Source organism: Convolutriloba macropyga, chromosome 9 (genome assembly GCF_964194025.1).
Source record: "Convolutriloba macropyga chromosome 9, txConMacr16.3, whole genome shotgun sequence".
Lineage (NCBI taxonomy): Eukaryota > Metazoa > Xenacoelomorpha > Acoela > Convolutidae > Convolutriloba > Convolutriloba macropyga.
The window spans coordinates 53,319,018-53,346,786 of record NC_134476.1 but is presented as its reverse complement, the minus strand read 5'-3'; the positions used below and the strand labels follow the sequence as shown (position 1 = coordinate 53,346,786).

The 27,769-nt window shown below is 35.1% G+C and overlaps 1 protein-coding gene across 1 annotated transcript in view; it reads left to right on the top strand.

Moving 5' to 3' along the window:
- Positions 1-27,769, top strand: part of LOC142345853 (uncharacterized) — a 116,135-nt gene that overhangs the window by 73,416 nt on the left and 14,950 nt on the right. Inside the window, exons 14-17 of the mRNA XM_075398266.1 lie at positions 4,279-4,418; positions 4,970-5,129; positions 11,734-12,024; positions 24,080-24,313. Coding sequence (XP_075254381.1) covers positions 4,279-4,418; positions 4,970-5,129; positions 11,734-12,024; positions 24,080-24,313 — 825 coding nt within the window. The remainder of the gene's footprint in view (positions 1-4,278; positions 4,419-4,969; positions 5,130-11,733; positions 12,025-24,079; positions 24,314-27,769) is intronic.

The following is a 27,769-nucleotide window of genomic DNA, read 5'->3' as shown; positions in this document are numbered from 1 at the left end:
TGTTTTGCGAGCTTTCCATTGCCCTAATTGGAAAGGAATTTTACTCGGCTTTATGTTTCCTTGTACTATTTAAAAAAACTCTTTTATAGTTTTTTTTTCAATTAGTTTTTGAATTCAGTTTCTATTCTTCCTTAAATTCTTTATGGCGATTGTGGAGTTTCAGGGTTCACAATAGTTGTTCTAGTTGTGTAGTCAAAAGTATGGGCAATTTTCTCCTTCGAGTCGTTTCCGGAATTCTTCGGGCTATGTTTTTTTTTTACTTCGTCGAACCTTTTCTTCGCTTTACCCATTTTCCCATTTTTCGACATTTTAGGTAAAATCTTTTTGACTTCTCTAGGTTAGTTTCACTCTTCTGTCATTCTTCTCAATGTTCGTTTAAACAGCAGCTGCTCAGCAAAGCAATTCAAAATAAAGAGTCAGTATAAAAAAATCAAAGTCAGAAATAGAAACGGGATAAACCCATAAAGCCCATTTTTAGATGCCCGGTACTTGAACTTTGTTTTCATAAGTTTTTGTTACTATCTATAATGCTTATTGGTATTGATACTAGACCCTGTATCCTCTCACTGAGAGACAGGATCATGTTCAATTACAAAATGACATCAAAATAAATCGCACTTAAAAAAACTTTTATACAAAAATCAATTTTTGTTGATATTTTCTTTTCAATCCCAATAGAGTTATGGGAATCAACGGCGGCTGTTTTCCGGCAATCTGCGGGGTATGTTTCATTTCGAGGAATCTGCTATTTCGCACTACTATATCAGTCAACGATTTCTTTTCATTTTTAGTGTTTTGATTTCAAGAGTTATAAGTTTTGTCTCTATGAAGTGTTAATGTGCTATTGTTGTACAGAGACTTTTTTCCAATTCACATCTTTTATTTCTGTTGTGCAGCAGGCTATCGTTTTCAGCATATAGTCAAACTTGAGTTGGTCTCATCTACTCGTAGATGGTTAACATAGATGAGAAACATGAGAGGACCCAGTGCACTACCAAGTTGGGCCCCAAAGCTTACTAAATCCTTTGAAAGTTTTGGTCCGCTCAAGTCAACAATTCGCTTTGTTTTCCAAAAAAGTTTCACAGTTAGCGAGAATATTACTGTGATCTTTTTCAGAATCAAAAGCTTTGTTTAGATCAATTAATGTACCTTGTAGTACTTTTTTCTGATATAATAGTTCCTATTCTCTCCAGCTAAAATAGCATCAATTGCACTTCTGTTATTCCTAAAGCCAAATTGATGAGATTTTAATAAACTATTTTAGTTAGGAATTTGGAAATTCGGGATTAAAGAAGTTATTCAAGAGCTGCTATGATAGAAATTGCATAAGACTAATTCACATTGTTTGTTTCTCCCGGTTTGTGTATAAGAGTAACTCTGCTTCTTTTAGGATTGCCGGAAGTTTTTTCTAGATGGAAAGCACTGATTTCATTGCAATCCATTGACAGATGGTAGGATTTAGTTTTTTAAGAAAGAAATTACACTGATCATATCTGCACTGTTCTTTCATGCTCGCAATAACATTAAAAACTTCTACTGCGTTGCAACTCTCTAGATATAATGTGAAGTCAATGCAAGCAGCTTCATTTGCGATACATTTTTGAGTTTTTCTGACAATACTTTTCCTGTTGTGGTAAAGTATTTGTTAAATATGTTTGCTGTTGGAGAATCCAATATTTTTTCCTCATTATCTTTGCATTTGAACTCGTTGAATTTCAAAACTTCATTCTTAATACTGCTAGTTATCCAATGGTTTTCAGTTCCTTCTGGAGATGAAATAATCAATCAAGTCATTAACTATTTCAATAAATTGATGCCAATCTTTCTCAATACTGTTGAAGCAAATGCAACTTCATAAATTTTTCCAAAGCCATTGTTTAGTATCAATCAACTTTTCTGTTTAGTTTTTTCATGTTCATTTCTTTTGATTTAAAAGTTTTTTACTCAAAATATGCAGAGTGATCACAAATTTTTAGTTCTTCAACTTTAAGTTCATTTTTGAAGTTTGCGAAACCCAAGTCAATGTAGTAAGTTGAGTCGGGTTTGATTCTCGTAAGTGTCTTCTCATTTAGTATATTAATGTCAAAACATCGTAGAAAACGAGTCAATCATTTGCTGTCTTCGTTGTTAGACGATGTTAGTTTTAAAATCCTCACTTACTAAATGTTTGGATGGGTGCTAAACTGGGGCAGTTACTGCTCCAAAATGAAAGGTGACGGAGCTGTTTGGTGTCTTGAACAAAACAGAGGTAATTTTTTTTTATTCTAAGGTTATTTTGTTGTTTGAATTTGTAAACTATCCTTCTGTTTTGCAGAAAACAATTAAGCTTAGTACTCCATAATGTTCCAATACCTCCCCTCTCTTTGTGTTGGTAAAGTGCAGCGAATTTTACCCGAAAATTTCTATATGCCTGGTTCGACATCTTACTCAGCCAAGTCTCACTAAAGCGAACAATCTCGTATTGTTGTATTGTTTCTAAAGTTGCTGTGATTTTTTAAAATTTTGTTTAAATATGGGATTGTTCTACAGTACTAGCTGAATTTGATTTCAGAGCGCCCTACAAATATTTTGTTTAACTGTTGTACTGGTTAAAACTTGGGTACTTGATTTATTTAGGTCTGCTTTCCAATTTTTGATCTATACTGTTTGTTGTCCCAATCTTTCTCTAAAGAATTCATATAAGTTGACATAAAATATGGATCTTTTCCATTGTTTTTTTGGTTAGCTGAGTGCCAATTTTAACTGAAAATAGTGAGACTTATGGTCGCTCTTACTTTATATCCCATTGAATTAAAGAGACCAACATGTAACGTCCTAAGAGTTGCAGAAAATTGCAAGTACTCGAAAGCCTAATCATTCGTTTCAATGAAACATATCAATTGCCACTTTTCACCCCAGTTACTTGTCTGAAGCTCTATTTCACATATTGTCAACGTAAGGAATCCTGTTCAACTTCTCAGGCAATGTTAAAAAGAATCACAAAAAAGTTTTTTACCACCTGTATACGAGGTCTTTTTTATTCAAAAAGCCTGAACGTTCAACATTCCCATTAAAAGCTATGTGAGAATCTGCTGAAAATCGGAAGGTCTCTGAAGATCGATTACGGTAGTTAGATTTTGGTTTCCCTCCTGTAATGTATTTCTGAGACTTAACGGAATTTTGCACAGTTCAGTGCCTCTTGTATACAATTAATTTTGTTTGACTATGAGAATAGGCAAACAAAACGCTGCCAGATCTTAGGAATAGGAATACGTTTTCCCACTCTTCGTGTCTTTCCTTTGCTCAATATTTGACAAAGACCGTAAACCTAAATAACCAAGTTATCTTCAATATTGAGAGTTATTATGATGCTTGAGTTATGTTAGAAGCCGTATCGGGCGAAAGACTGGGTACAGTCGGTTGATTCTTTTGTCTTCCGATACTAGTTGAGCTGTTTGTTTGATAGTACTCCTTTGTTAAGCGGTTCCCATGATTTGTTTTGTTTCATGGGATTTTTCAAAGCTTGAACTTCATTAATAATCTTTCTATTAATACGCAGATGTTTGACGGCGTTATTTAGCCCATTCTGACAAAATATCCTTAGTTTATTTTTCCTTGATGGTAACAGATCATAAATATAGATCTTTTTCTCGTTCAATGGATTCATTTTCTGTTTAGTTGCCATCGAGAGGCAAAAACTTTGTGTTTATCATCGGACATGACTAACTTAGCAATGAATGATTCCAATCTGTAATGCAAGCTATCAAAACCAGGCATAATATTATAAACCTTCCGTCGTAACTCAACAATATGTTGAACGTCCAGATAGACTAAAATAATCGACAAATCGATCAAAAAATATTCTTTTTCAGTGCGTCGAAAGGGGGATTTTTCAATATTACGCAATTCTTGCTTAAGTATCTTTCCGTATCCTTAAGTCGCTCGTTTAGATCATTACATATCTCTTTGAGGTTTCTCACCTCTAACTCTAAGACTGTCTGACCGTATAGGAGCTCTTTTACCTCACGGCGCATTTGTCTGAGTTCCAGTTGCAGCCCAGATGCACCGTCACCTTGTATTCTGATCCGTTTCGTTAGAAGGCAGGAACGAATAAATAATACAAAAACAATAATTGTGAATCTATAATTTAGCTTCGATAACGTTTTAGAACGATAGGCGTCAATGTTTAAAAGCAGAACTTCTGTCTTTTCCGTTAAAGTTTTGTGATTTCTTGATTCTATTTTGTTCACGGATTTGACATTCCTAAAAACGTGTTAATGAAGAGCAGCTTTGTTTCAGGATGTGTGCCTGTTCTCACGTTGAACTATCAGAACAAGTGTGAGAATGCTCCTGAAGGTGCTACAGTGGGAGATGGGTGGCACTACCAGACAGTGTACGGCGTGGATTATAAAAGGATCCACGTCGCTAACCCAGTAGAAGTCAGAAATCTTTTCAATACGTATTGTTCCACTCCGCATGGCGAAATGTAACTGCTTTCAATAATTGTATCGTCTAAACCGGCATTAATATTAGTCCTGCGGTCTTTTTTGAAGCGGTTTTTCGCTCAACCGATTTTTGGACTCGCGCTTTGAAGTTTTCGTCTGCCAAAAACCTGATTAACAGATAAAGCTCGGCGGGCATTAAGTTCTGTTATAGCCTGACGCCTTACTAGTCTCCTTACTATTCACCGAAACTGTTGAGAAGACTCAGGCGTAAGTTCATAGCGTGAAGGGCTCCTTCACACAAATATTTAATTCAAAGGCGCTTCAAATGTGATTTGAGTGAGCGCGCCTTCGAAAATTCAAAGGCTGAATTTTTCCTCGCTCAGATCAGGTCTCACTGAACATCTGAGGTAAAATTCAACCACCTATCGATTACAAAGTTGTCATTGAAAAAGGCCGAGTTTCAGAAATTACCATAAAATTGTTGACAAAACATCTAAATTGTTTCTCTTGCGTTTGGTGGTGAAAGTGTTTTTATTTGCGTTTAGGCGATGCATGCAGCGGTGTTGGCGCACTACTTAGATAGTGACTCTTGGCTGAGTGTGCACTGGAGGGACGTGTGTGCCAGGTGGGACGATGACTGTGACCTCAACCTCCTCACCCAACACCCCAACCAGGACCCTAGATGGATTGACTACAATGTACTAGGTGAGTTGCGCTACCATAAAATGAGACCTTTTAAGATCCGGTAATTTTACAATTCGAGAACTGATGGAAACTTGAACTTCAGCTCTCCGGTTAATTAGAACAGATTTTGAACAGAAAAAAATGGAAGAACAGGTTAAGTCCTGAACACATTTTCAAAGTTTTTCTAAATAAAATAACCATGTTTTTAACCCTACAGCGGTTGTGCAACAACAGCAATGATAAATGAGCATCAAAATAATATTGAGATTTTCATATTTTCGCTACAAAGGCTAAATTTCAATTCTTATCTGCAAATTTTCAAGGTGAAGTTTTCCTAATAATTAGAAGTATATGATATGATGATTTGCATGACATCGAAATTCAGTGTTTCTCTAATTTTCAAAGAAATTCCTTTGGATTGTTCTCATGTGGACTTTTTTCATACCGTTTTTACCATAACGTCAAGAAATCTTGTTCTACAGTGAAAAAATGCACGAGAGAGTTACACGGGAATGCTCACACACGATGTTCCGACTCCTCTCCGACTTTCAGTTTTTTTTCCAAAGAAATTAAATTATGCTTTTGACACAAAACAAATTGCCGGGCAGCTTTCTTTGAGCTCTGCTAATCTTTTAGTGTAAATTTCAACGAAGCTACTCAAAAGACATAGAATTTTAGTGTAAAGGGTGTTTGAAAACGCGCTTCATTCAGTGAATGGTTTTTCGATTTGGAAAAGTGTTTTTGAAAGAAAGGCTCATATAAAATAAGGTTTTCAGAAGTTTTCCATCAATTCGGCCCTATTTTTATTGTATTTAATGGCCGCCATCAGCCTCGGCTAATATTTCGTTAGCAGCAAACGGCTATTACTTAGACGCTCTTCTTTTTACAATTCAAATAATTTGAATTGTATTTGGGCGCTGTCTTTTTGTAAAGATCTTAACACGTTTTTAATAGCCGCACAGCGATAGTTGGGGCTATTATTGGTCTTCTCTTTTTTTTATTTGGTCGTCATCATTTTTGTTACGACCATATGACGTCACAGCCACTTTTTGTTCATTCGTTCATGCAATTTCAACTTAATTGCATGTGTGACGTCATTTTTCGCTCTTAGTGGAGCGAGTTTTTTTGTTCATGCGCGTGATTAAATTTTTGGTCACACTTGACTTACCTCACTCTCAAAAATGACTTCCTCAATTTGAAAGTGACTTTTATTTACTTTAATTCAAAGAGATAAGGTCAAATGGGTGTGTGCCACTCTAAATGAAGGTTATTTGAGATCAGCTAATAGAGGCAGCAATAACTTATACAGATTTTTAATCAAAATATAACAGATCAGCCTTCAATGAAAAGACGATTTTTTTTGGTCTGTCTTTATTACTGTTTTTTTAGACTGCCGATCTACGAATCTATTGCGGCTATTTTCTGGCAATCTGCCAGCTATGTTCATTATTTTTGGAGTCAAATTGGAGTAGTGATTTTGGTCACGCCGAAACAGGAAGTGGAGCGAGAAAGCGAGTGGTTTTGTGGCGTGAAATTTTTTCGCTCTAAATTTAAAGTGGAGTGAGAAAACGGTGTTTGAACAAATATTCGCTAGTGGTATTTTGTTCACATGCGGCAATTTCACTCTGATTTTTACTGTTTTTTGATTTTTTGGATTGGTTTTTTTTCTAAAGCGTTTTCCCAATGCATTCATGGTTTTTTTTTCTAAAGCGTTTTCCCAATCCATTCATTCTGCCAATTTTTTCGTTTGAACTAAATTTCCATTTCTCGCTAGGGGTTTTTTGTTCGCACGCGGCCTTTTGAGATTGATTTTGTTTTTTTTTTAAAATTTTTTTGATCTGTTTTTTAGAAGAAGTTTTCCCAATCTACTCATAGTAAGTTCTAGGTCTAGTTTTTTGTTAAGTCAATGAAAATTCTGTGAAATTTACGTCAGGACTTGTCTTGCTATGTTTTTTCATTCGCTTTAATTTTTAAACACATTTTACATAAGTCACGATTTTCACGTTTGACGTCTGACTTACCTCACTCACTCACTGTTTCAACTGAATGGATTCTAATTTCGTTCACGCATTGAATTACGCAATGCAGTGAAAACTGTCAATGTTGAAAGAACACAATCAAAAGAACACAAAATTAAGTCATAGTGCATTAGGTTATCAAAGTTCAATAGAACGATTGCTAGCTGAAATTACTATTAAGCGTAATACCCTTCAGTTTAGAAGCTGAAGTAAATATAGGTTTAGATTCTAACTGAAACTGCACATTTAATTAGAACAATTTCTGAAACTTTGTTAGTTTCAATCCCGTCTTGCGCGTCAACGGCGGCTCTTTTCCGGCAATCTGCGGGCTATGTTTTTGTTTTGCGTCGAAATATTTCTTGATAGAGGCTGCATCTCTATATAAGCTCCGGGAATCGATAATTTAGTGTTTTTGAAAGCCTAAGTGCAATTCATGTGCTTAATTGGTTCATTCTACATCTTGTTTTAACTTTTAGGTTTTATGGCCCTGATTTCTTTTTTGTTTATATGAACTGTTTTCTGTAATTAGTATACACGGAAGCCTAGAAAATTGTACGCATATTATAGTTCTGTTCAATAAACGTACACTCGTGACTTACCCAATCTCACAAATGACTTCCTTTCTCTAAAATTGTCTTTTTGCTTTTTCGAAGAGATAAGTTCAAGTGAGAGGGCGTTACTCATATTGAAGTTATCTGAAGCAGCAGTATGTTAGATTTTTAATCAAAATTTTAAATAGCTTTTTATAAAGTTTTTTGGGTCTGTTTCTCTTTTAAGTGATTTTAAACAACCGTTGCTCAGCAAAGCGATTCAAAATAAAGAGAGTCAGTATAAAAAACTAAATCAGAAAAAGAAAGGGATGAACCCATAAAGCCAAATTATAGACGCCCTTTATTTGAACTTTGCTCTTATAAATCTAAGTAACCATCTCTAATGTTTAATGGCATTGATGTTGGCATCTTTATCTTCTCATTATGAAACAGGAGTATGTCTAACTACCAGATGAAGTGAAAAAAAGTTCGCCATTTTATAAAAATCAATTGTGTGCATTTTTCTGTTTTTTCATTTTTCAATTACAATCGGGGTTATGGAGATAAATGGCGGCTATTTTCCGGCAATCTGCCGTGTGTGTTTTAAATGGTAAATGCAAGAATTGAAAAGGTCAAATGAAATGGGATGAACAAATGTAACATGGTAGAGATAAATTGCACCAGGGTAATGGAAGTCAGCTAATTGAAAGTTCGTTCGTTATCACTGTGCTTTCTTAATAAGCAAGGGGGTTTTAAAATAGGAGTATGTTCAATTGCGAAATAGGAGTATGCTCAATTACGAAATGACATCAAAATTGATTGCGCTTTAAAACTGTTGTTGTACAAACCTTTTTTTAAATTGTTTTCTGTTTTTTCAATCCCAATTGTGGTTATGGGAATGAACGGCGGCTATTTTCCGGCAACCGGCCGGGTATGTTGACGCTGGCAATGTTTACTGTCCAAGGTCCCATTGAGTAAAGGCTAACTTGATTTGCCTTATTGTTTTTTTGATTACTTGATCACTGTCTTTACAATTTTTGATGCTTGTTTTAGTATATGCTCTGTTGAATATCAAAATTTTTTTGTTTAGGTAATTGCTGTTTACACTCGAATCTGTTGACTCTAGTGTGGCTGATTCTCAGGTCTTGAATTTTTAATTTTGGTACGTAATTCTATTCTTGTCCAGTTTTTTTAGTTCGTCAAGATTTTGTCACTGCCATGTGACGTCACTACCAAGCAGCTTCTTGTACATTCATTGATGCTCTCTTGTTTGATTGGCGTTGGGAATGTCATTTTTCATTCCTTGTGGAGCGAGATTTTTTCGTTCTTTTGCGATTTCTTTGGTCTCGTTTTATCTAAGACTGCAGATCTACGAAGCTATTGCGGACTTTTCCGGGCAGTCTAGCAGCTATGTTTTTGTTATTGATACTTTGGTTTATTTTTTGGCGTTAAATGTTTGGAACGACACAAAAGTTTCGTTATCGCGAATTATTAATCGTTTGACACTTTGGCAAAATTAATGTTTCGAACTCTATTTTTCTGAGTATTTTGACAGCAGGATAGCTATGTAATTTTGTGCAACCTCCAATGCTAAATAATGAATAGTACTTGGTTTTTAGTTTAAGTTTGTTTTCAGAACTGTGCAGATGGATATTTGTTACTTTTTTAAGATGTGTCTGTCTCCGCAGCTTATTTTTGGCACATTTTTGGCAGAAATTTATGCCTATTAGTGCTTGCCATAGCATTGGGCTTTATTTGCTCTTTTTATGAGTTAATAAATAATTATTTTTTCCTTATAATTTATAATTTTTTATTTAGAATTGATTTGACTAATAGCCGGTGTCAGCCAAAACGTCTTTGTTTAGGCGCTCTCTTTTAAAATTCGCTTCACTTTTTGATCACGTTTTTCGTTTTACATAAGTCCCGGGCTTCACTTTTGACTTACCTCACTCACTGTTTCAACTGAATCGATTTTAACTTCTTTCACGCATTAAATTATGCAGTGTAGCGAATACGGTGAAAGTCAAAAGAGCAAAATCAAAAGAAACGAGATAATCATATAAAGCCCGGTCATTAAGTCATAGTGTATTAGGTTAGCAAAGTTCATTAAAGCGATTTCTAGCTGGCCTTAGATTTTTGCTTAATAGCGTTCAGTTTAGAAGCTGAATTAAGTGCAATTTTAGAACCTAACCAAATATGCAGAATTTGCACACCAAATAAAAATATTAACACATCAAAATTCTGTTAGTTTCTATCTCTTTTTATGGTTCAATCCCAATGTGCGTCAAGCGGGTAACGGCGGGCTTTTATCGGGTAATTTGCTGGCTATGTTTTTACATAATTTACCCTGAGAATTTTTTAAGTCACTTTAATTTTCCTGACTGATATTTTGGGTAGATTGACTGATTTCTGTTTTCTGTAAAATTTTATGGTGCTTGGTTTTAGTAATTAACAGTTTTTGGCCTTTGAACTTTACTCTTGCTTTTGTTTTTTTTTGATAAATTCCTTAGAACAGAGATATCGAGCCAAAGAGCAGTGTTTGTTTAATGATTGGATAGCTGTAGTGCTCAAAGGAGAAATTTTTTGTTTTCCTGAGATCTAAGTTGTTTTATTTTTTAATATAAAAAGCAGTTTCTATTAATGTTAACTGCTTGATGCTTTCACAGTGTGTTTTGGGTCAAAGCGTTAATTGCAAATTCTGAGTTTTTTCTGAAGACCGGTGTTTAGTGGCAATTGTTAGCCTCGTCTTTTTTCAAACTGATCAGCTGTTGTCCATATTAATTTTTGGATAATTTTCAACGTTGATAGATATGTTTCTAATAATACAAATATTCGTGGTTTCTGCCGAAACTTTAATAAAAGATTTAAATGTTTGCGCCTTGTTTTATGGTTTCCTAAAGACGTCATAGTTATTTCTGTTTACGTGCTGCAATGTTATCTATTCTTAAATTTATTGTTTTCATTTGCGGTTTTTTTTAGAAAGATCCCACTCCTCGAGTCACTTCTGGAGTTCTTCCGGCTAAGTTTTTTTTCGTCTTAAAGATTTTTGTTAGGCCATATGACGTAACGATCACATCAAATCTGCTTTTCGATCATTCGTTTATGCAATTTCAACCGAATTGTGTGTGAAGTCATTTTTCACTCTTAGTGAAGGGAGTTTTTTTTTAATAGCCGCACAGCGATAGCTTGGGCTATTATTGGCCTTCTCCTGGTTTTTTTTATTTCGTCGCGATTTTTGTTACGAACATATGACGTCACAACCACTTCAAATCTGCTTTTTGTTCATTCGTTCATGCCTTTTCAACTGCAGTGCATGCGTGACGTCATTTTTTGCTCTTAGTGGAGCGAGTTTTTTTTGTTCATTTGTGTGATTAAATTTTTGGTCACACTTGACTTACCTCACTCACAAAAATGACTTCCTCACTTTGAAATTGACTTTTATTTACTTTAATTCAAAGAGATAAGGTCAAATGGGTGTGTGTCACTCTAAATGAAGGTTATTTGAGATCAGCTAATAGAGGCAGCAATAACTTATACAGATTTTAAATCAAAATATAACACATCAGCCTTCAATGAAAAGACGATTTTTTTGGTCTGTCTTTATTACTGTTTTGTTAGACTGCGGGTCTACGAAGCTATTGCGGCTATTTGCTGGCAATCTGCCAGCTATGCTTGTTCATTTGCGTGAAAAAGTTTTTGGTCACTTTTGACTTTTCTCTCTTAAAATTGACTTCCTCATTCTGAAATTGACATTTTTTTGTTTGAAGAGATACTGTCAGGTGAGTGGGTAACTCTAATTGAAGTTTATTTGAGAGCATTTTTAAAAATCTTTGCGGAAGGAGATTACTTTCCCACTATCTAAGGCTTTCTCCGCTATTTAAGGCTGCAGATCTTCGGAGCTACCGCAGCTTTTTTTGGCAATCTGCTCTGCCAGTTTTCAATAAAAGTTTTTATTCTGTAGCTCAAATCCAATTGTTGCCGGTTCTAATCGTATTTTTTTCTGAGTAGTCATTTCTTGTTTTAAACAGCTAATATCCTTATCTCAGCTGATTAAACACTTGGTTTCTTTATCAACAGGCCAAGTGTGTTCTCTGCTGCGAGTGAAGAAGAGAGTTGACAGTTACCTGCAGCATTTACATGGCAGAAGTACACGCGATAGAATTTCAACCAACAATAACACATCTACATTTCTATCTAACAATAATACAATAATGAACGGAGCTGGAGGAAGTGGACTGGTTAATGTGCCAAACAATCACAGACGAGCACCTGTTGATTCAGCTGGAGACGATGAAGATAACGATGACTTTGACACACCTACACATTTGCATGGAGGATCAATGCTTAATGGAGTTCTCAGTCACAATGGTGCGTCTTCTATTATCTTCATATCAGATTCTTTTAATACCTACATCGGTGCTCGCATGATTGAACTCCACAATTTCCGTTGCGTTTCCTCCGACAACAATAGAGGAACTTCAAAATTTATCGTTCTCTTCCTATGGCAGGTGTCCAGTTCATTGTTCAACAAGTGTTTATTAATAGGTGCCAGGGCGCTAGGTGAGAGGAGCTTTTGTTCGCCTGCTCTTTTTAATAGCCGCTCTCAGCTTCTCAGCCGGCTATTATGGCGCTGCCATTTTTTCAATCCAAGAATTGATTTGTATTAGGGTCCTATCTTTTTTTTGCAATCCAAGAATTGGATTGTATTGAAGCTCTGTCATTTTTCACAAAGCGAAGTATTTTGATTGTATTAGTGTGTTGTCTTTTTCAAGATCTGTTCTCACTTTTTTGCCTTTTCCCGTCATGGAGAAGTCAAATTAGAATGGTTTAATCAAGCAGGAGTAGTAAAGAGAGCGAAAAAGTGAGTGGGTTTGAACCGTGGTTTGTTCAAATTACCTTTAATGTGGACTGCGAAGTTGGTGTTTGAACAAATTTTATGTTTTCGAAAGCAAATTTTTTAAAGCGCGGCAAGTTGAAATTAATATGATACATTTGTGTTCTAATTTTGCCTATTTGCAATTGCTTGAATTCAGCAACGGTCAAGTAATGTTTTTTGTGGCTTTGAAATTATTTGTAAACTTAAATAATTAGTGGACATAAGATTTTTTCCCCTTTTTATGTTTCTGTTGTTTATGTGTCAATTAATATCATCAATGACATATCTCTTTGATTGCTAATGGGTTATAAATGAACCTAATTAACGGTTTGAATTCACGGCTAGAGGTTTTCATTACTCTTTTTTCTTGTTTTCAAACATTTTTTTTAATTAACTTGTTAAGTTTTGAAGTAGTTGTTGTTAATTGCTCTTGAATGAAGTTCATAGCATTTATTGTAAACGTGTTGGTCGTTTTTTATGCAAAGTTTTTGCTTGACCGTTTTGACTTTTCGAGTGACTTTTTGCGAGTGACCCTTGAATTTTTGTGTTTCGCGTGATCATACTAAAAGCAAATGAAAAGTGCGCCAAAACTAATGTCACTTTTCGCTTTAAATCTTAATGGTGTTATATACTAATGTAGTTTTTTGAAGCCTTCTATTGAATATCTTAGTCCCGTTTAGGCTCCCCCTCCCCCCAGCCCGACTGAAGCAGGCTGCAATTGAGTAGTGCTCCCACTATTCGAGAGCAATTCTTCCGATGTTTAGTCGGTTGTTTTGTTGTCCTACCATTTGATCTCATTAGTGATTTAACTCATAGGCGCTTATAGGAATAATCTTAATCGATAAAATTGTGTGTTCCAAACTGATGCTTTCTGTGACTTTGGCACTTTTTTCAAAAAAAACGTCAAAATTTTTTATTATTCAGTATTCTCTTATCTCATTATTGACAGATCGCATTGGCTGCTTAATACGCTTTAAATAACCGAAGTAGTGGGTTATAAATGAACCTATTTAACGGTTTGAATTCACGGCTAGAGGTTTTCATCACTCTTTTCTTGTTTTCAAACATTTTTTTTAATTAACTTGTTAAGTTTTGGAGTAGTTGTTGTTAATTGCTCTTGAATGAAGTTCATAACATTTATTGTAAACGTGTTGGTCGTTTTTTATGCAAAGTTTTTGCTTGACCGTTTTGACTTTTCGAGCGACTTTTTGCGAGTGACCCTGGAATTTTTGATTTTCGCGTGATCATACTAAAAGCAAATGAAAAGTGCGCCAAAACTAATGTCACTTTTCACTTTAAATCTTAATGGTGTTATATACTAATGTAGTTTTTTGAAGCCTTCTATTGAATATCTTAGTCCCGTTTAGGCTCCCCCTCCCCCCAGCCCGACTGAAGCAGGCTGCAATTGAGTAGTGCTCCCACTATTCGAGAGCAATTCTTCCGATGTTTAGTCGGTTGTTTTGTTGTCCTACCATTTGATCTCATTAGTGATTTAACTCATAGGCGCTTATAGGAATAATCTTAATCGATAAAATTGCGTGTTCCAAACTGATGCTTTCTGTGACTTTGACACTTTTTTCAAAAAAAAACGTCAAAATTTTTTATTATTCAGTATTCTCTTATCTCATTATTGACAGATCGCATTGGCTGCTTAATACGCTTTAAATAACCGAAGTAGTGGGTTATAAATGAACCTATTTAACGGTTTGAATTCACGGCTAGAGGTTTTCATCACTCTTTTCTTGTTTTCAAACATTTTTTTTAATTAACTTGTTAAGTTTTGGAGTAGTTGTTGTTAATCGCTCTTGATTGAAGTTCATAGCATTTATTGTAAACATGTTGGTCGTTTTTTATGCAAAGTTTTTGCTTGTTCGTTTTGACTTTTCGAGCGACTTTTTGCGAGTGACCCTTGAATTTTTGGTTTTCGCTTGATCATACTAAAAGCAAATGAAAAGTGCGCCAAAACTAATGTCACTTTTCGCTTTAAATCTTAATGGTGTTATATACTAATGTAGTTTTTTGAAGCCTTCTATTGAATATCTTAGTCCCGTTTAGGCTCCCCCTCCCCCCAGCCCGACTGAAGCAGGCTGCAATTGAGTAGTGCTCCCACTATTCGAGAGCAATTCTTCCGATGTTTCGTCGGTTGTTTTGTTGTCCTACCATTTGATCTCATTAGTGATTTAACTCATAGGCGCTTATAGGAATAATCTTAATCGATAAAATTGTGTGTTCCAAACTGATGCTTTCTGTGACTTTGGCACTTTTTTCAAAAAAAAACGTCAAAATTTTTTATTATTCAGTATTCTCTTATCTCATTATTGACAGATCGCATTGGCTGCTTAATACGCTTTAAATAACCGAAGTAGTGGGTTATAAATGAACCTAATTAACGGTTTGAATTCACGGGTAGAGAGTTTCATGACTTTCTTTTTAATAGCCGCCCTCATCTTCTCAGCCGGCTATTATAGCGCTCCTATTTTTTTCGAATAAAAAAATGTTTCGCTTTACCTCATTTTGCCGCTTTTTCAACATTTTGCGTGAAATCTTTTTGATTTCTCTAGGCTAGTTTCTCTCTTCTCTCATTCTGCTAAAAGTGATTTTGAACATCAGTTGCTCAGCAAAGCAATTCAAAATGAACAGAGTCAGTGTAAAAAATCGAAATCAGAAATAGAAACGGGATAAAGCTCAATTTTAGATGCCCGCTATTTGAACATCGTTCCTATAAGTCTTAGTTACCATCTCTAATGCTTATTGGTATTGATAGTGGCCCTGTAGCCTCTCTCTAAGAAACAGAAGTATGTTCAACTACGAAATGCCATCAAAATAAATCGGACTTAAAAGTTATTTTGCACAAAATTCTTTTTAATATCTTCTGTTCTTTCAATTCCATTCATGCTTATTGGAATCAGCCGCGGCTATTTTCCGGCAATCTGCCGGGTATGTTTTCTTGTTTTCAAACTTTAATGAACTTGTTAAGTTTTACGGGTAGTTGTTGTTAATTGCTCTTGAATGAAGTTCATAGCAATTATTGTAAATGTTGGTCGTTTTTTATGCAAAATTTTTGCTTGATCGTTCTGACTTCGAGTGACTTTTGCGCCCTTGAATTTTTGCGCTTCGTCTGATCTAATATTCTCTCTATCACAATTTCAAGCAGCTGAACTCAATTGGCGGCAATTTAATACAAAAAGTTAAATGAAAAATGCGCCAAAACTAGTGTCATTTTTCACTTTAAATCTTAATAGTGTTATATATTAACCTCTAATGTGATTTTTTTGAAGCCCACTATTGAATTTCTTAGTCCATTTTTTCAAAAAACGTCACAAATTTTTAATATTCAGTATTTTCTTATCTCATTATTGACAGATCGCATTTGCTGCCTAATACGCTTTAATTAACCGAAGTAATCGGTTCAATTTACTGTTTGTTTTCTTTGACTGATGATCTTTGCGTTTCCCAAGAAGCAAATTATTATCTTTATTATCTTAATAATCACAAAATGCATCGGTTGCTAATAAAAAATTGATGAAAGATGTTTAAGGACTTCCAAAGTGTTTTTTTGCTGAAGTTGAGAATTTTGACAGGTAGTTGTCAGATTCTTTTACTTAGAAAGATATGCTGGTTTTCACTTTTCTTTAGTTTTTGCATTTTTTGTCCTTGTATGTCATTGATTCCCCCAAGGTTGTTGTTCATCAAATCAAAGTTTTTCGTGTTTTGTCCGTCGTTCCAGTTTTGACGTTGTTAACAGCCGCCCTCATCTTCTCAGCCTTCGATTATGGCGATCCTAGTTTTCTTTTTTCTTCATCGAACTAGAATTTGTTTCGCTTGACCTCATTTTGACGCTTTTTGTACATTTTGCATGAAATCGTTTGGATTTCTCTAGGCTATTTTTATTCTTTTCTCATTCTCTTCAAAGTGCTTTTAAACATCAGTTGCTCAACAAAGCATTTCAAAATTAACAGTCAGTACAAAAAACCGGAATCAGAATTAGAAAAGGGATAAACCCATGCAGCCCAATTTTAGATACCAGATACTTGAATTCTGTTCTTTTAATTGCTTTTGAACGAAGTTCATAGCACTTATTGTAAACGTGTGTGCTTTTTTTTCTTAATAGTGTTATATATTAACCTCTAATGTTATTTTTTTTGGACGCCCACTATTGAATTTCTTAGCCCATTTTTTCAAAAAACGTCACAAATTTTTATTATTCAGTATTTTCTTATCTCATTATTGACAGATCGCATTTGCTGCCTAATACGCTTTAATTAACGGAAGTAATCGGTTCAATTTACTGTTTGTTTTCTTCGACTGATGATCTTTGCGTTTCCCAAGAAGCAAATTATTATCTTTATTATCTTAATAATCACAAAATGCATCGGTTGCTAATAAAAAATTGATGAAAGATGTTTAAGGACTTCCAAAGTGGTTTTTTTGCTGAAGTTGAGAATTTTGACAGGTAGTTGTCAGATTCTTTTACTTAGAAAGATATGCTGGTTTTCACTTTTTTTTTCGTTTTTGCATTTTTTGTCCTTGTATGTCATTGATTCCCTCAAGTTTGTTGTTCATCAAATCAAAGTTTTTCGTGTTTTGTCCGTCGTTCCAATTTTGACGTTGTTAACAGCCGCCCTCATCTTCTCAGCCTTCGGTTATGGCGATCCTAGTTTTCTTTTTTCTTCATCGAACTAGAATTTGTTTCGTTTGACCTCATTTTGACGCTTTTTGTACATTTTGCATGAAATCGTTTGGAATTCTCTAGGCTATTTTTATTCTTCTCTCATTCTCTTCAAAGTGCATTTAAACATCAGTTGCTCAACAAAGCATTTCAAAATAAACAGTCAGTACAAAAAACCGGAATCAGAATTAGAAAAGGGATAAACCCATGCAGCCCAATTTTAGATACCAGATACTTGAATTCTGTTCTTTTAATTGCTCTTGAACGAAGTTCATGGCACTTATTGTAAACGTGTGTGCCTTTTTTTCCTTGACAATTTTGCGCTTTTCTTTAACATTCTTTGACTTCTCAAGTGACTTTTTCACGCTTTCGTTCATTTTTGAGTGATCTCTAGTGCTCCGAAGTTGCTAATTTATAATCGGTTGGAGCAAAGCAAAATAAGTGCCTCGTAGCGCAGTGGTTAGTGCGGGTGTGCCATGGATCGAGAGGTCAGTGGTTCAAATCCCAGTGGGGTTAAATTTTTTTTTGCACCCATAAAGAAAAATTGATCTAGACTAAGACCATGAATTAAATTGCCTCGCCTGTCGTTCAAGAGCAATTCTTCCAACATTTGTCGGTTTAAGTTTGTATTGTTTGATCATTCTAAGGATGCGTAAAGTCAATAATTTTGTAATGATTTGTTACTTTCAGTCAATAAAAAAACCTGTAAAGGAACTTTTCCAATTGTTCTTAGTTCATTTTTTGCCTAACTAGGGTCAAATACTTTGTCGACTGTGATAGTTTTATGTCAATTTAAAAATGTTTTTTACCGGGTCATAGAATGGTCCAATTCTTTGAATTGTATTTCAGAATGTGTACTGCTATGTTTTTTTTGTAAGATATTTGTACACATTTTTCAATGACTTTGATATTTCCAAACGGGATATACAGGTAAAACCCAGTGGTCATTAAGTTTTATTAGAGGCCCAACGCTGGCTTTATTAGTCCCTCAAGTGCTAAGAGTGGTGCATCTGCTCGGAATGCCTATATTTAAGGTTGAAAGGTCTTTTTAGGAATTTTTAGTTCTCAAATCGGTGCAATTTCCAGGGCTTTTCTAACCATTTTTTGAGTTTTTAATAGCCGCTGTCAGCTTCTCAACTGCTATTATTTAGGCGCTCTTCTTTTAAATTTCGCTTGGCCTTTTGATCACGTTTTTCGTTTAACATAAGCCACGATTTTTACGTTTGACTTCTGACTTACTTCACTCAATGTTTCAAATGAATGGATTTTAAGTTCATTCACGCATTCAATTACGCAATTTGGTGAATACCGTCAAAGTGAAAAGATCAAAATCAATAGAGACTGGATAAACTGATGAAGCCCGGTCATTGAGTGTTTGAGAATTAGGTTATCAAAATTCAGTAGTGTTTGCTAGCTGACATCGGTATTAAGCTTCTTAGCTTTCAGTTTAGAAGCTGAATTAAGTATAATTTTAGAATCCAAATGAAACTGCTCGCAAAATTATAACTGAAAAAAAACGAAAAAAATCGGTCATTTGATCTCTTTTTTTTTGTTTTTCTGTTTCAATCCCGATGTGCATCAAGCGCGTCAACGGCTGCTGTTTTCCGGCAATCTGCCGGCTATGTTTTTGTTTAGTTATTATTGGATTGACGTTTGTCAAATTTCATCAAGGCTTTGCAAGATCATAATTATATTTCATGGCCATTTTTTGAACTCTATATTTTGGTACTGCACGAAAAATGACATTAATTCTTGAAATTTTTTCGAAAATTTTTAGTCATTGAGTTTTTCCAGCCTCAGGGGCCAGAGAACTTCCTCGTGCTTTGATAAAAGGTTTCTGCATAGTTTGCAGAGGCGATGGAACGGCTTTCAACATTTTAATCTCACGAATTATTGCAATTTTTTTAATTAAAACTTGCAATTTTGTTCATATTTTTCGTCTTTTTAGTTTTTGGTTACTGGATACCCTCTAGAGAGAATGTAATAGTTCTGAAGATATTAATATCATACATGTTAGCAAAATTTCATTTAAATTTTCATTGTTTTCAAGTTTTTTCCATTTTTGATGTATATTGATCTTTACGGTCAAATTTTTAGGTCTGACACAAAGGTTGAAGATCTTAATTAAGTTCTGCGATTTTTGATTTTTTAAAGTCTTTGTCGTATTTCTCAATTTTTATCTTTCTGGCAAATGATCCTCTTTCAAGGCTTTTGCTTGGGTTAATGGGTTTAATTATATGGATCAAATTTGGCCGTGAGGGTAAAAGCTTCAGGAGTTTTAGCATTTATTATATTTTTTATTTTCATTGTTTTCGTTTTTTCAGTTTTGGAGATTGTCTTTTTGGCTGGCATTGTTCAAATGATCTGCTGGTCAGGTACTGCAGTTCTAATTTTTTCTTTCAGTTAATTGACTTGTTTTTCGGGACTCGTTCTATATTTTGTCATCAAATGAAAATTTGTTTTGCGTTACCTCATTTTGCCGTCTTTTCGACTTTTTATATAAAATCTTTGATTTCTCTAGGCTAGTTTCATTCTTTGCTAATTTGCTAAGTGGTTTCAAACAGCAGTTGTTCAGCAAAGCAATCCAAAGAATTAGTATCAAAAAAGAAAATCAAAAGTGAGGGAAACAATGGAGGCTGTATGGACTACTTTTCTCCAATGACGAAAATAATTTTGTTAGTTTAGATAGCTGTTGGCTATGCTGTACATAAACTTGACTTCGGGCGCTTCTGGAGGCTTCCACATAAGTTTTTGTCTTCTTTTTGCTTTTCGAAGTCAAATTAGAATGGCGAATGTAGTCACAGTGGTGTAAGAAGGGAACGAGAAAGCGGTTAGGATTGAGGCTTGTTTTCAAATTAGCTTAAAGTCGTAAAATATTTTGATGTTTAAAAATATTTTTTTCTGTTGAGGTAATTTGAGTTTTTTTTTGCGTGAGTGCTTTTATGCTATTTATGGTGCATCTCATTGGTTGCTAGTGATGCATTGATGAATCTAATTGCTGGCTAGAGTTCGTAGCAGTGTTTTAATTGATTTTGACATTGATTTTGACATAGTGCTGCTGTACTTATGATTTCGCCGCTTGCTTTGAAAAATAAAAGTTCTCTTATTTCTTTGACATGCTTTGGTCAAGTTGTGGAAATAGGTTTTTAGCTATTATTGAGGGCTTAGATACCAACAATTTTAGAGATTTTTATGGGTTTTTGAATCTGGCATTTATTTGGTGTTCTTTTTGTCTTTTTTTACCTTGGTAAAGACGCATAGTTCAATTACGGATTTAAATTGTGTTTATTATTGATGAGTTTGATTACACTGGTTTTTCGGAGAAACAAATATTTAAATTTTAGATTTGCTTTTTTGCGCATTTAAGTTGGTGCTTTGTTGATTTTCAAGTTTTGATGTTGCTATTATAAAGTTGCTTTTCAGTTCAGTCGTTAACTTAATTCTTCGGATTGTATTTCAAGAGTTGTAATGCTGTGGTTTTAAAGATTTTTTATGAGTTGGAGCTTTCAAAAGGGGATAATGAGGTCCTCAGCGTAGAGGCTAATGCGTTAGGAGGCCCTCAGCTGCTGTTACTGGTCTTCCAATAGGCTTTCAAGCGCTTAGTGTTGAATTTTCTGGGAGGGCTTAAATTCAAGTGAAAAGATGTTTTGGCTTTTTTGAGCCTAAAATGTTGCATTTGGGCTGTGTTCCGTACTTTTTTGAATTTTTGCCTGATTGGTCTTAATTTGACAGTTGTCAAAGTTCATGAAGAAAGTCGGTTCCAAGCCACAATTTTTTTGATGTCAGAGTGTTTTACTCTTTTCTAAATTTTCGATCTCCAGGAAGCAATGAAACACCTTTCGGGTTTAAAGAGGTTCACCGAATAGTTTTTAATAGTAATGAAACGGTTTTGAAGCTACAAATTTTTCCAGGCAAAAAATCTATGGGCTTAATTATTGGTTACTGGATGGTTTTTTAGTGAAAACGGGTGTTTTTTATAGCTGCGAAGCTGTAAGCTGAGCGTAGCTATATTGCGGTGCTCTTGGTTTTTTTTGTTTCGTCGTCTGACGCTCTTTTTTCGTTTTACATTTGTTCACACAGCAAAGCTGAAAAAGTCGAACTTTCTGAATGACTTCTTCCTCTCACTAAAGGCATTTGCGCGCGTGACTTCATTTCTCACTCGCTTTAGCAAAAGTTTTTAGGTTATTTGCGTGGTTAGACTTACCTCACTCAATAAAATGACTTGCACTTTAAAACTTAAGTTTAATTTGAATTAAATTGTGTTTATTATTGATGAGTTTGATTACACTGGTTTTTCGGAGAAACAAATATTTAAATTTTAGATTTGCTTTTTTGCGCATTTAAGTTGGTGCTTTGTTGATTTTCAAGTTTTGATGTTGCTGTTATAAAGTTGCTGTTATATAATTATTGGTTACTGGATGGTTTTTTAGTGAAAACGGGTGTTTTTTATAGCTGCGAAGCTGTAAGCTGAGCGTAGCTATATTGCGGTGCTCTTGGTTTTTTTTGTTTCGTCTGACGCTCTTTTTTCGTTTTACATTTGTTCACACAGCAAAGCTGAAAAAGTCGAACTTTCTGAATGACTTCTTCCTCTCACTAAAGGCATTTGCGCGCGTGACTTCATTTCTCACTCGCTTTAGCAAAAGTTTTTAGGTTATTTGCGTGGTTAGACTTACCTCACTCAATAAAATGACTTGCACTTTAAAACTTAAGTTTAATTTGAATTAAACCTCGTCGTCTGACGCTCTTTTTTCGTTTTACATTTGTTCACACAGCAAAGCTGAAAAAGTCGAACTTTCTGAATGACTTCTTCCTCTCACTAAAGGCATTTGCGCGCGTGACTTCATTTCTCACTCGCTTTAGCAAAAGTTTTTAGGTTATTTGCGTGGTTAGACTTACCTCACTCAATAAAATGACTTGCACTTTAAAACTTAAGTTTAATTTGAATTTGTTCCAGGTCAAATGAACTCATATGTACAGTAAAGGTCCCTATTAAGAGGCTTCTGTGGAATGAATTTTAACAAGCTTTATTAATTTATCGCTGAATGTTTTTTACGTAGCTTTTTGAGCGAAGTCGATTTTTTTTTCAATTTAGATCTGTATCTGTTTCTATCTATTATATGGCACGCAGGTCTATTCTTTTGCAGATATTCCGGCAATCTGCTGGCTATGTTAATCGAATTTTAGCAATTATTGTCAATTTTTAGCGAGCTTTGCAATTTTTTGGAGAAATTTTGCATTTTTATTAGTTTTCATCTCAAAAATTATTTTTTGAATTTTTTGGTTTACTCTTTCGAAAGTGTGTCGACGGGTTAGGAAAGATTGATCAGGTCAAAATTTTGTTTATAGGTACATTAACTTTGCGTCAATAATTTTGCAACTGCTCTGTAGTCATGTTTTTACCATTCATGTTGCTGTTTATTTTATTCAATAATTGTTGATTTTCTGAAGTTACCGGAATGTTCTGTTTCTTTTCAATTTTTTAGAACTTAAGTCCTTGATAACCCTTCTTGGGCTGACTCCTGCGTTTCTGTGTAAGTTTTTACGGTTATGATTTTGAAGATGTTGATACCAGAAGTTCTATTGAATTTTTGGTTATTTCGCTCATTTCTAGTTTTTTTTGTTACTAATTTTTAATGTTCCCCTTGCTTCAAAATTGCTAAGTTTTCTGTGCTCCCTGTTGAACTTTTGAGTAACTGCTACCTGAATAACGGCTTTCACGTTTGACTTCTGGCTTATCTGACTCACTGTTTCACTTGAATGGTTTTTAAATTCTTGCACTCATTGTTTTACGGAATTTATTGAATGCTGTCAAAATCAAGAGAGGAAAATCAAAAGAGATGGGATAAACGGATAAAGCCCGGTCATTAAGTCATTGAGAATTAGATTATCAAAGTTCATTAGAGTGTTTGCTAGCTGGCATTGGTATTTCTCTTCTTTTTCGTCTGTTTCAATCCCGATGTGCATCAGGAGCGTCAACGGCGGCTATTTTCCTGCAATCTGCCGGCTATGTTTTTCTTTCAATCCCAATGTGTGCCAAGGGTGTCAGCGGAGGCTCTTTCCGGCATTCTCAGAGGTATTTTCTTTGCGTTACGGCATATGAATATAATTGGAGAAACACAATAATGCATCAATATTTTGAAATAGTTATTGAAAAAGAAATCGTCCAGTGCTTGGTATTCGAAGGGATAGTCCGTGAGCGCCGTAAAGCTCTCTACCAACTACTCTGTCGAAAATAAAATAGAATAAAACTGCTACAGCTCAATACATTGAAAATGAAGATTTACGAAACGTTTCATTGGAAAAAATATATGGTCAAAAACACTACAACGATGAGTTACTTGACCACATTAATTCTTGACTGTGAAAAATGTCATGAGAATACTGATCTGAAGTTTATAAATGCTAGGTAGGAGTTATCCAAGAAGCCGATAGTATTTGTTCTCCGTGATTAATTGCTCTCAAACGAAATTTGTAGCAGATATATTTACTCATAGTGCTTTTTATCAATGCTATTTTTGTACTGCCAACTTATCGTCTGATCGATTGTTTGTTCTGACAATTCGCAATTTTATCCTCAAAAATGTGATGAAGAGGTAAAGCCTGGAGAGCGTAAAGCCTGGAGGGCGGTTCTTGGAGTTTGGCCACCCCGTCCTACTTAACCCCCCCCCCCCCCCCCCCGTCGCTCCTTCATTCACCCCACAGTCAACCCCTTTCCACGCGTAACCGCGCCCCTCGTGCTCACCCACCCCACTCTCTCAAGTCGATTGAGCTGCATCTATCTGCTGACGAAGCGAACCGCTCGCCAGTCGTTTGCATTCAATTCGCCGTCGCTAATCGGTTATTTCATAAATGCATTCATCATTCTGTTTTGTGTTCAGGTCACCAAAATGGACATGACGCAGCAAATAGCAATCAAAATTATTCAAATTTCTATGGTAGTTCTCTCCATACAAATTGGTATTCAACAGATGTGGGATTTGTTCAACAGAATATTGGAGGTGGGTTTGGTGGTGGTGGCTACGATGTTAATATGAATGAACTGGACAACAGTGAAGCCTTCTTTGCGTCTCTTCATTCATCTCATGTCACAATACCGGCAATTGTCAAAGCAGGTATGTGCTAGAATTCATGCCTATGAGGAATTTATTACTCCTTGATTGGATAAGCTGTATTGATATTTAAAAAAGGAAATTAAGTGAAAAATAGCTAATAGGCGTGCAAGTGGGGATTCTAATGAACCCTGTTTTGGGTGTTTTATGTAGATTATCAAATGCTCACGAAAGATTCAGTTTAGTATTAGCCCCCCTCGTCTTCAGCCGGCTATTATAGCGGCCCTATTTTTTACAATCCAAAGTATTTGGATTATATTGGTGCGCTGTTTTCTACGACTCGAAGAGGAGCATTGTTGAAGTGTATTTTCACGACTCAAAAATACACGAACGAAGTTGTATTGGAAAATTGTTTTCATCTGAATGGATTTTAAATTCTTTCAAGCACTGAATTACGTAATTTAGCGAGTTAATAAGATCCATGTCAAAAGAGCAAAATCAAATGAAACGGTATGAAGCCCGGTCTTCAAGTTTTTTCTATATAGGTTATCAAAGAACATTAGAGCGATTGCTAGCTGATATTAGAATTGAACTTAATACCTTTCAGTTTCGAAGCTGAATCAAGTATAAGTTTAGAACCGAACTGAAACTGCACACTGAATTAGAACAATTTTTAAAACTTTTGTAAATTTTTATTTCTTCTTTTTAATAGCCGCACAGCGATAGCTGGGGCTATTATTGGCCTTCTCTTGGTTTTTTTTATTTCGTCGTCATGATTTTTGTTACGATCATATGACGTCACAGCCACTTTTTGTTCATTCGTTCATGCAATCTATATATTAATTCAACGTCGACAGAGAGCCACTGAACACCATGTTTAAGAGCCTATCTTCACATGTTTTAACGGCCCTTAAACATGGTTTTCTGAGAAAGCGACTGACAACAGTCGGGTTTGAACCTGGGTCTAGGGGTTGAGAAGCGGAAGCGCAATGAGTTGAGCTAAGGAGCAGGTGAGGCGCGTATTTTATCGGGACTTTAGTCAGTTAACGTCGCATGCGTTTCTCCTTTTTTTCCATTTCGCTCCTTTTTGCACACATTTTTTTGCTCCATGTCTTTCCTCCTGTGACTATATATCTATTTCTATATATTAAACGTAATTGGAAAACCTGTAGCACCGTGTTTAAGCTCTTAATCTTCAAATGTTTTAAGGCCTCTTAAAGATGCAGCAAAGCGTCTTGTTTACATTTTGATAAAGGTCAATGGCCGAAAAGCTGCTGTTGTCATAATAGTCAATGACCAGAAAGCTATCTATGCCATAAAGGTCAATGACTGAATAGGCGTGGATGCAAAAATAGGTCATTGACCGAAAAGCTGCCAATGACCGAAAAGCTGCGTGTGCCAGAAGGGTCAACGACCAAATAACTTTGGATGCAAAAATAGGTCATTGACCAAAAAACTGCCAATGACCGAAAAGCTGCGTGTGCCAAAAGGGTCAACGACCAAATAACTTCGGATGCAAAAGCAGGTCAATGACTGAAAAACTTCTAATACAAACTGAATCCATTTATTACACGAAAATAGTCCTTGAATGATATGTGCTGATGCATCACTGGTGTTGACAAAATGAAGATTCTCTAAGTAAAGGTCAATTACTGAAATGAAATCGAAGATAGAAAATTGTCCGTATAAGATGATTTTAGTTAGCTAGGTAGTAAGGCCGCAGTGACAAGCTTTTGTGTAACGTTTTAAATTTCTCCGTAACATAGATTGATGCGATTGTTCTAAGCGGAACTTATTACGGAAAATGTTTGCGTGACCGATTTGGTTTTTTAAATCATATATTGCTTCACTTTTGTCAATTTTGTTTAATGCTTGTATGAGACTGAACTCAAACAAAGTTGAAAAAAGTGAAGCAAAAGATCATTTAAAAAAACCCAATCAGTCGCACGAACATCTTGCGTATTAACTTCTGATGAGAAGAATTGCATCAATCTATGTTATGGAGATTTTTAAAACGTTACACGAAAAGTTGTCACTGCGGCATTAAAATAACCTTATATGGACAATTTTCTATCTTCGATTTCATTTCGGTAATTAAAATTTACTTGAAGAAAACCCGAAGAAAACCTTGAAGAAAACTTGAAAAAAGAAAAGAAGAGACAAGACAGAGCGAAAGAGGAGAAAAGAGAGGCACAAAGGGAGCAAAAAAGACGAAAGAGAAAAGGAAAGAAACAAAATAGAAAAGAAACAAAGAAATACAGAAGGAAAAAAAAAGAGAGAAACGAAAGAGGAAAAGAAAAAGAAAGGCAGAAGAAAAAGAACAGTAAAGAAACAAAAGAAAGAGAAAAAGACAGAAAAGAAAGAAACGAAAGAGAGAAGTTCTTCCGAGAGTCAAAAGAAAAACCCGAACAAATGCTTCGCAGCCTAACTTGATTTGCACTAATAAAACTGGCAACAAGTGATTAGGTTAACTAAACTTCAGTTGCTTAAACTTCTTATGAGACTTAAGATCTAACAACTGAAGTTTAATTAACCTAAATTTTGTTGTCAGTTTTATTAGAGCAAATGAAGTTAGAATGCGAAGAATTTGTTCGAGTTTTGGTTTTGACTCTAGGAAGATCTTTGCTCTTTTTTTCTCGTTCTTTTCTGTCTTATTTCTTTCTTTTGTTTATTTACTGTTCTTTTTCTTCTGCCTTTCTTTTTCTCTTTTCTATCGCCTGCTTTCTTTCTTTCTGTATTTCTTTGTTTCTTTTTTACTCTCCGTTTCTCTCTTCTTTTTTGCTCCCTTTCGTTTCTTTTCTCTTCTTTCTTTTGTCTTTTTTTCTTTTTTGCTTTTCTCTCTTACTTTTACGTCTCTTTTCTTTTTTGGTTTCTCGGTTTCTTTTTAATAGCCGCACAGCGATAGCTGGGGCTATTATTGGCCTTCTCTTGGTTTTTTATTTTGTCGCGATTGTTGTTGCGACCATATGACGTCACAACCACTTCAAATTTGCGTTTTGTTCATTCGTTCATGCAGTTTTATTTGAAGTGCGTGCGTGACGTCATTTTGCGCTCTTAGTGGAGCGATTTTTTTTGTTCATTCGCCTGATTAAAATTTTGGTCACACTTGACTTACCTCTCTCTCAAATATGACTTCCTCACTTTGAAATTGGCTTTTTAATTTAATTCAAAGAGATAAGGTGAAATAGGTGTGTGTCACTCTAAATGAAGGTTATTTGAGAGCAGCTAATACAGGCAGCAAAAACTTGTTCAGATTTTTAATCAAAATATAACATATCAGCCTTCAATGAAAAGACGTTTTTTTGGTCTGTTTTTTTCCTGATTTTTTGAGACTGCAGAGCTACGAAGCTATTGTGGCTATTTTCTGGTAATCTGCCAGTTATTTTTCTCTTTTGGTGGTATTTTGTGTTTTCACTCTTTCATTTCTGTTGTTCGCCCCTTCCCCCTCTCTCTCACTCTGCCTTTTTTTCTTTTCTCTATTGTTTTTCCTTTCTGCTTTGTGGTTCTGTCTTTCTCTTC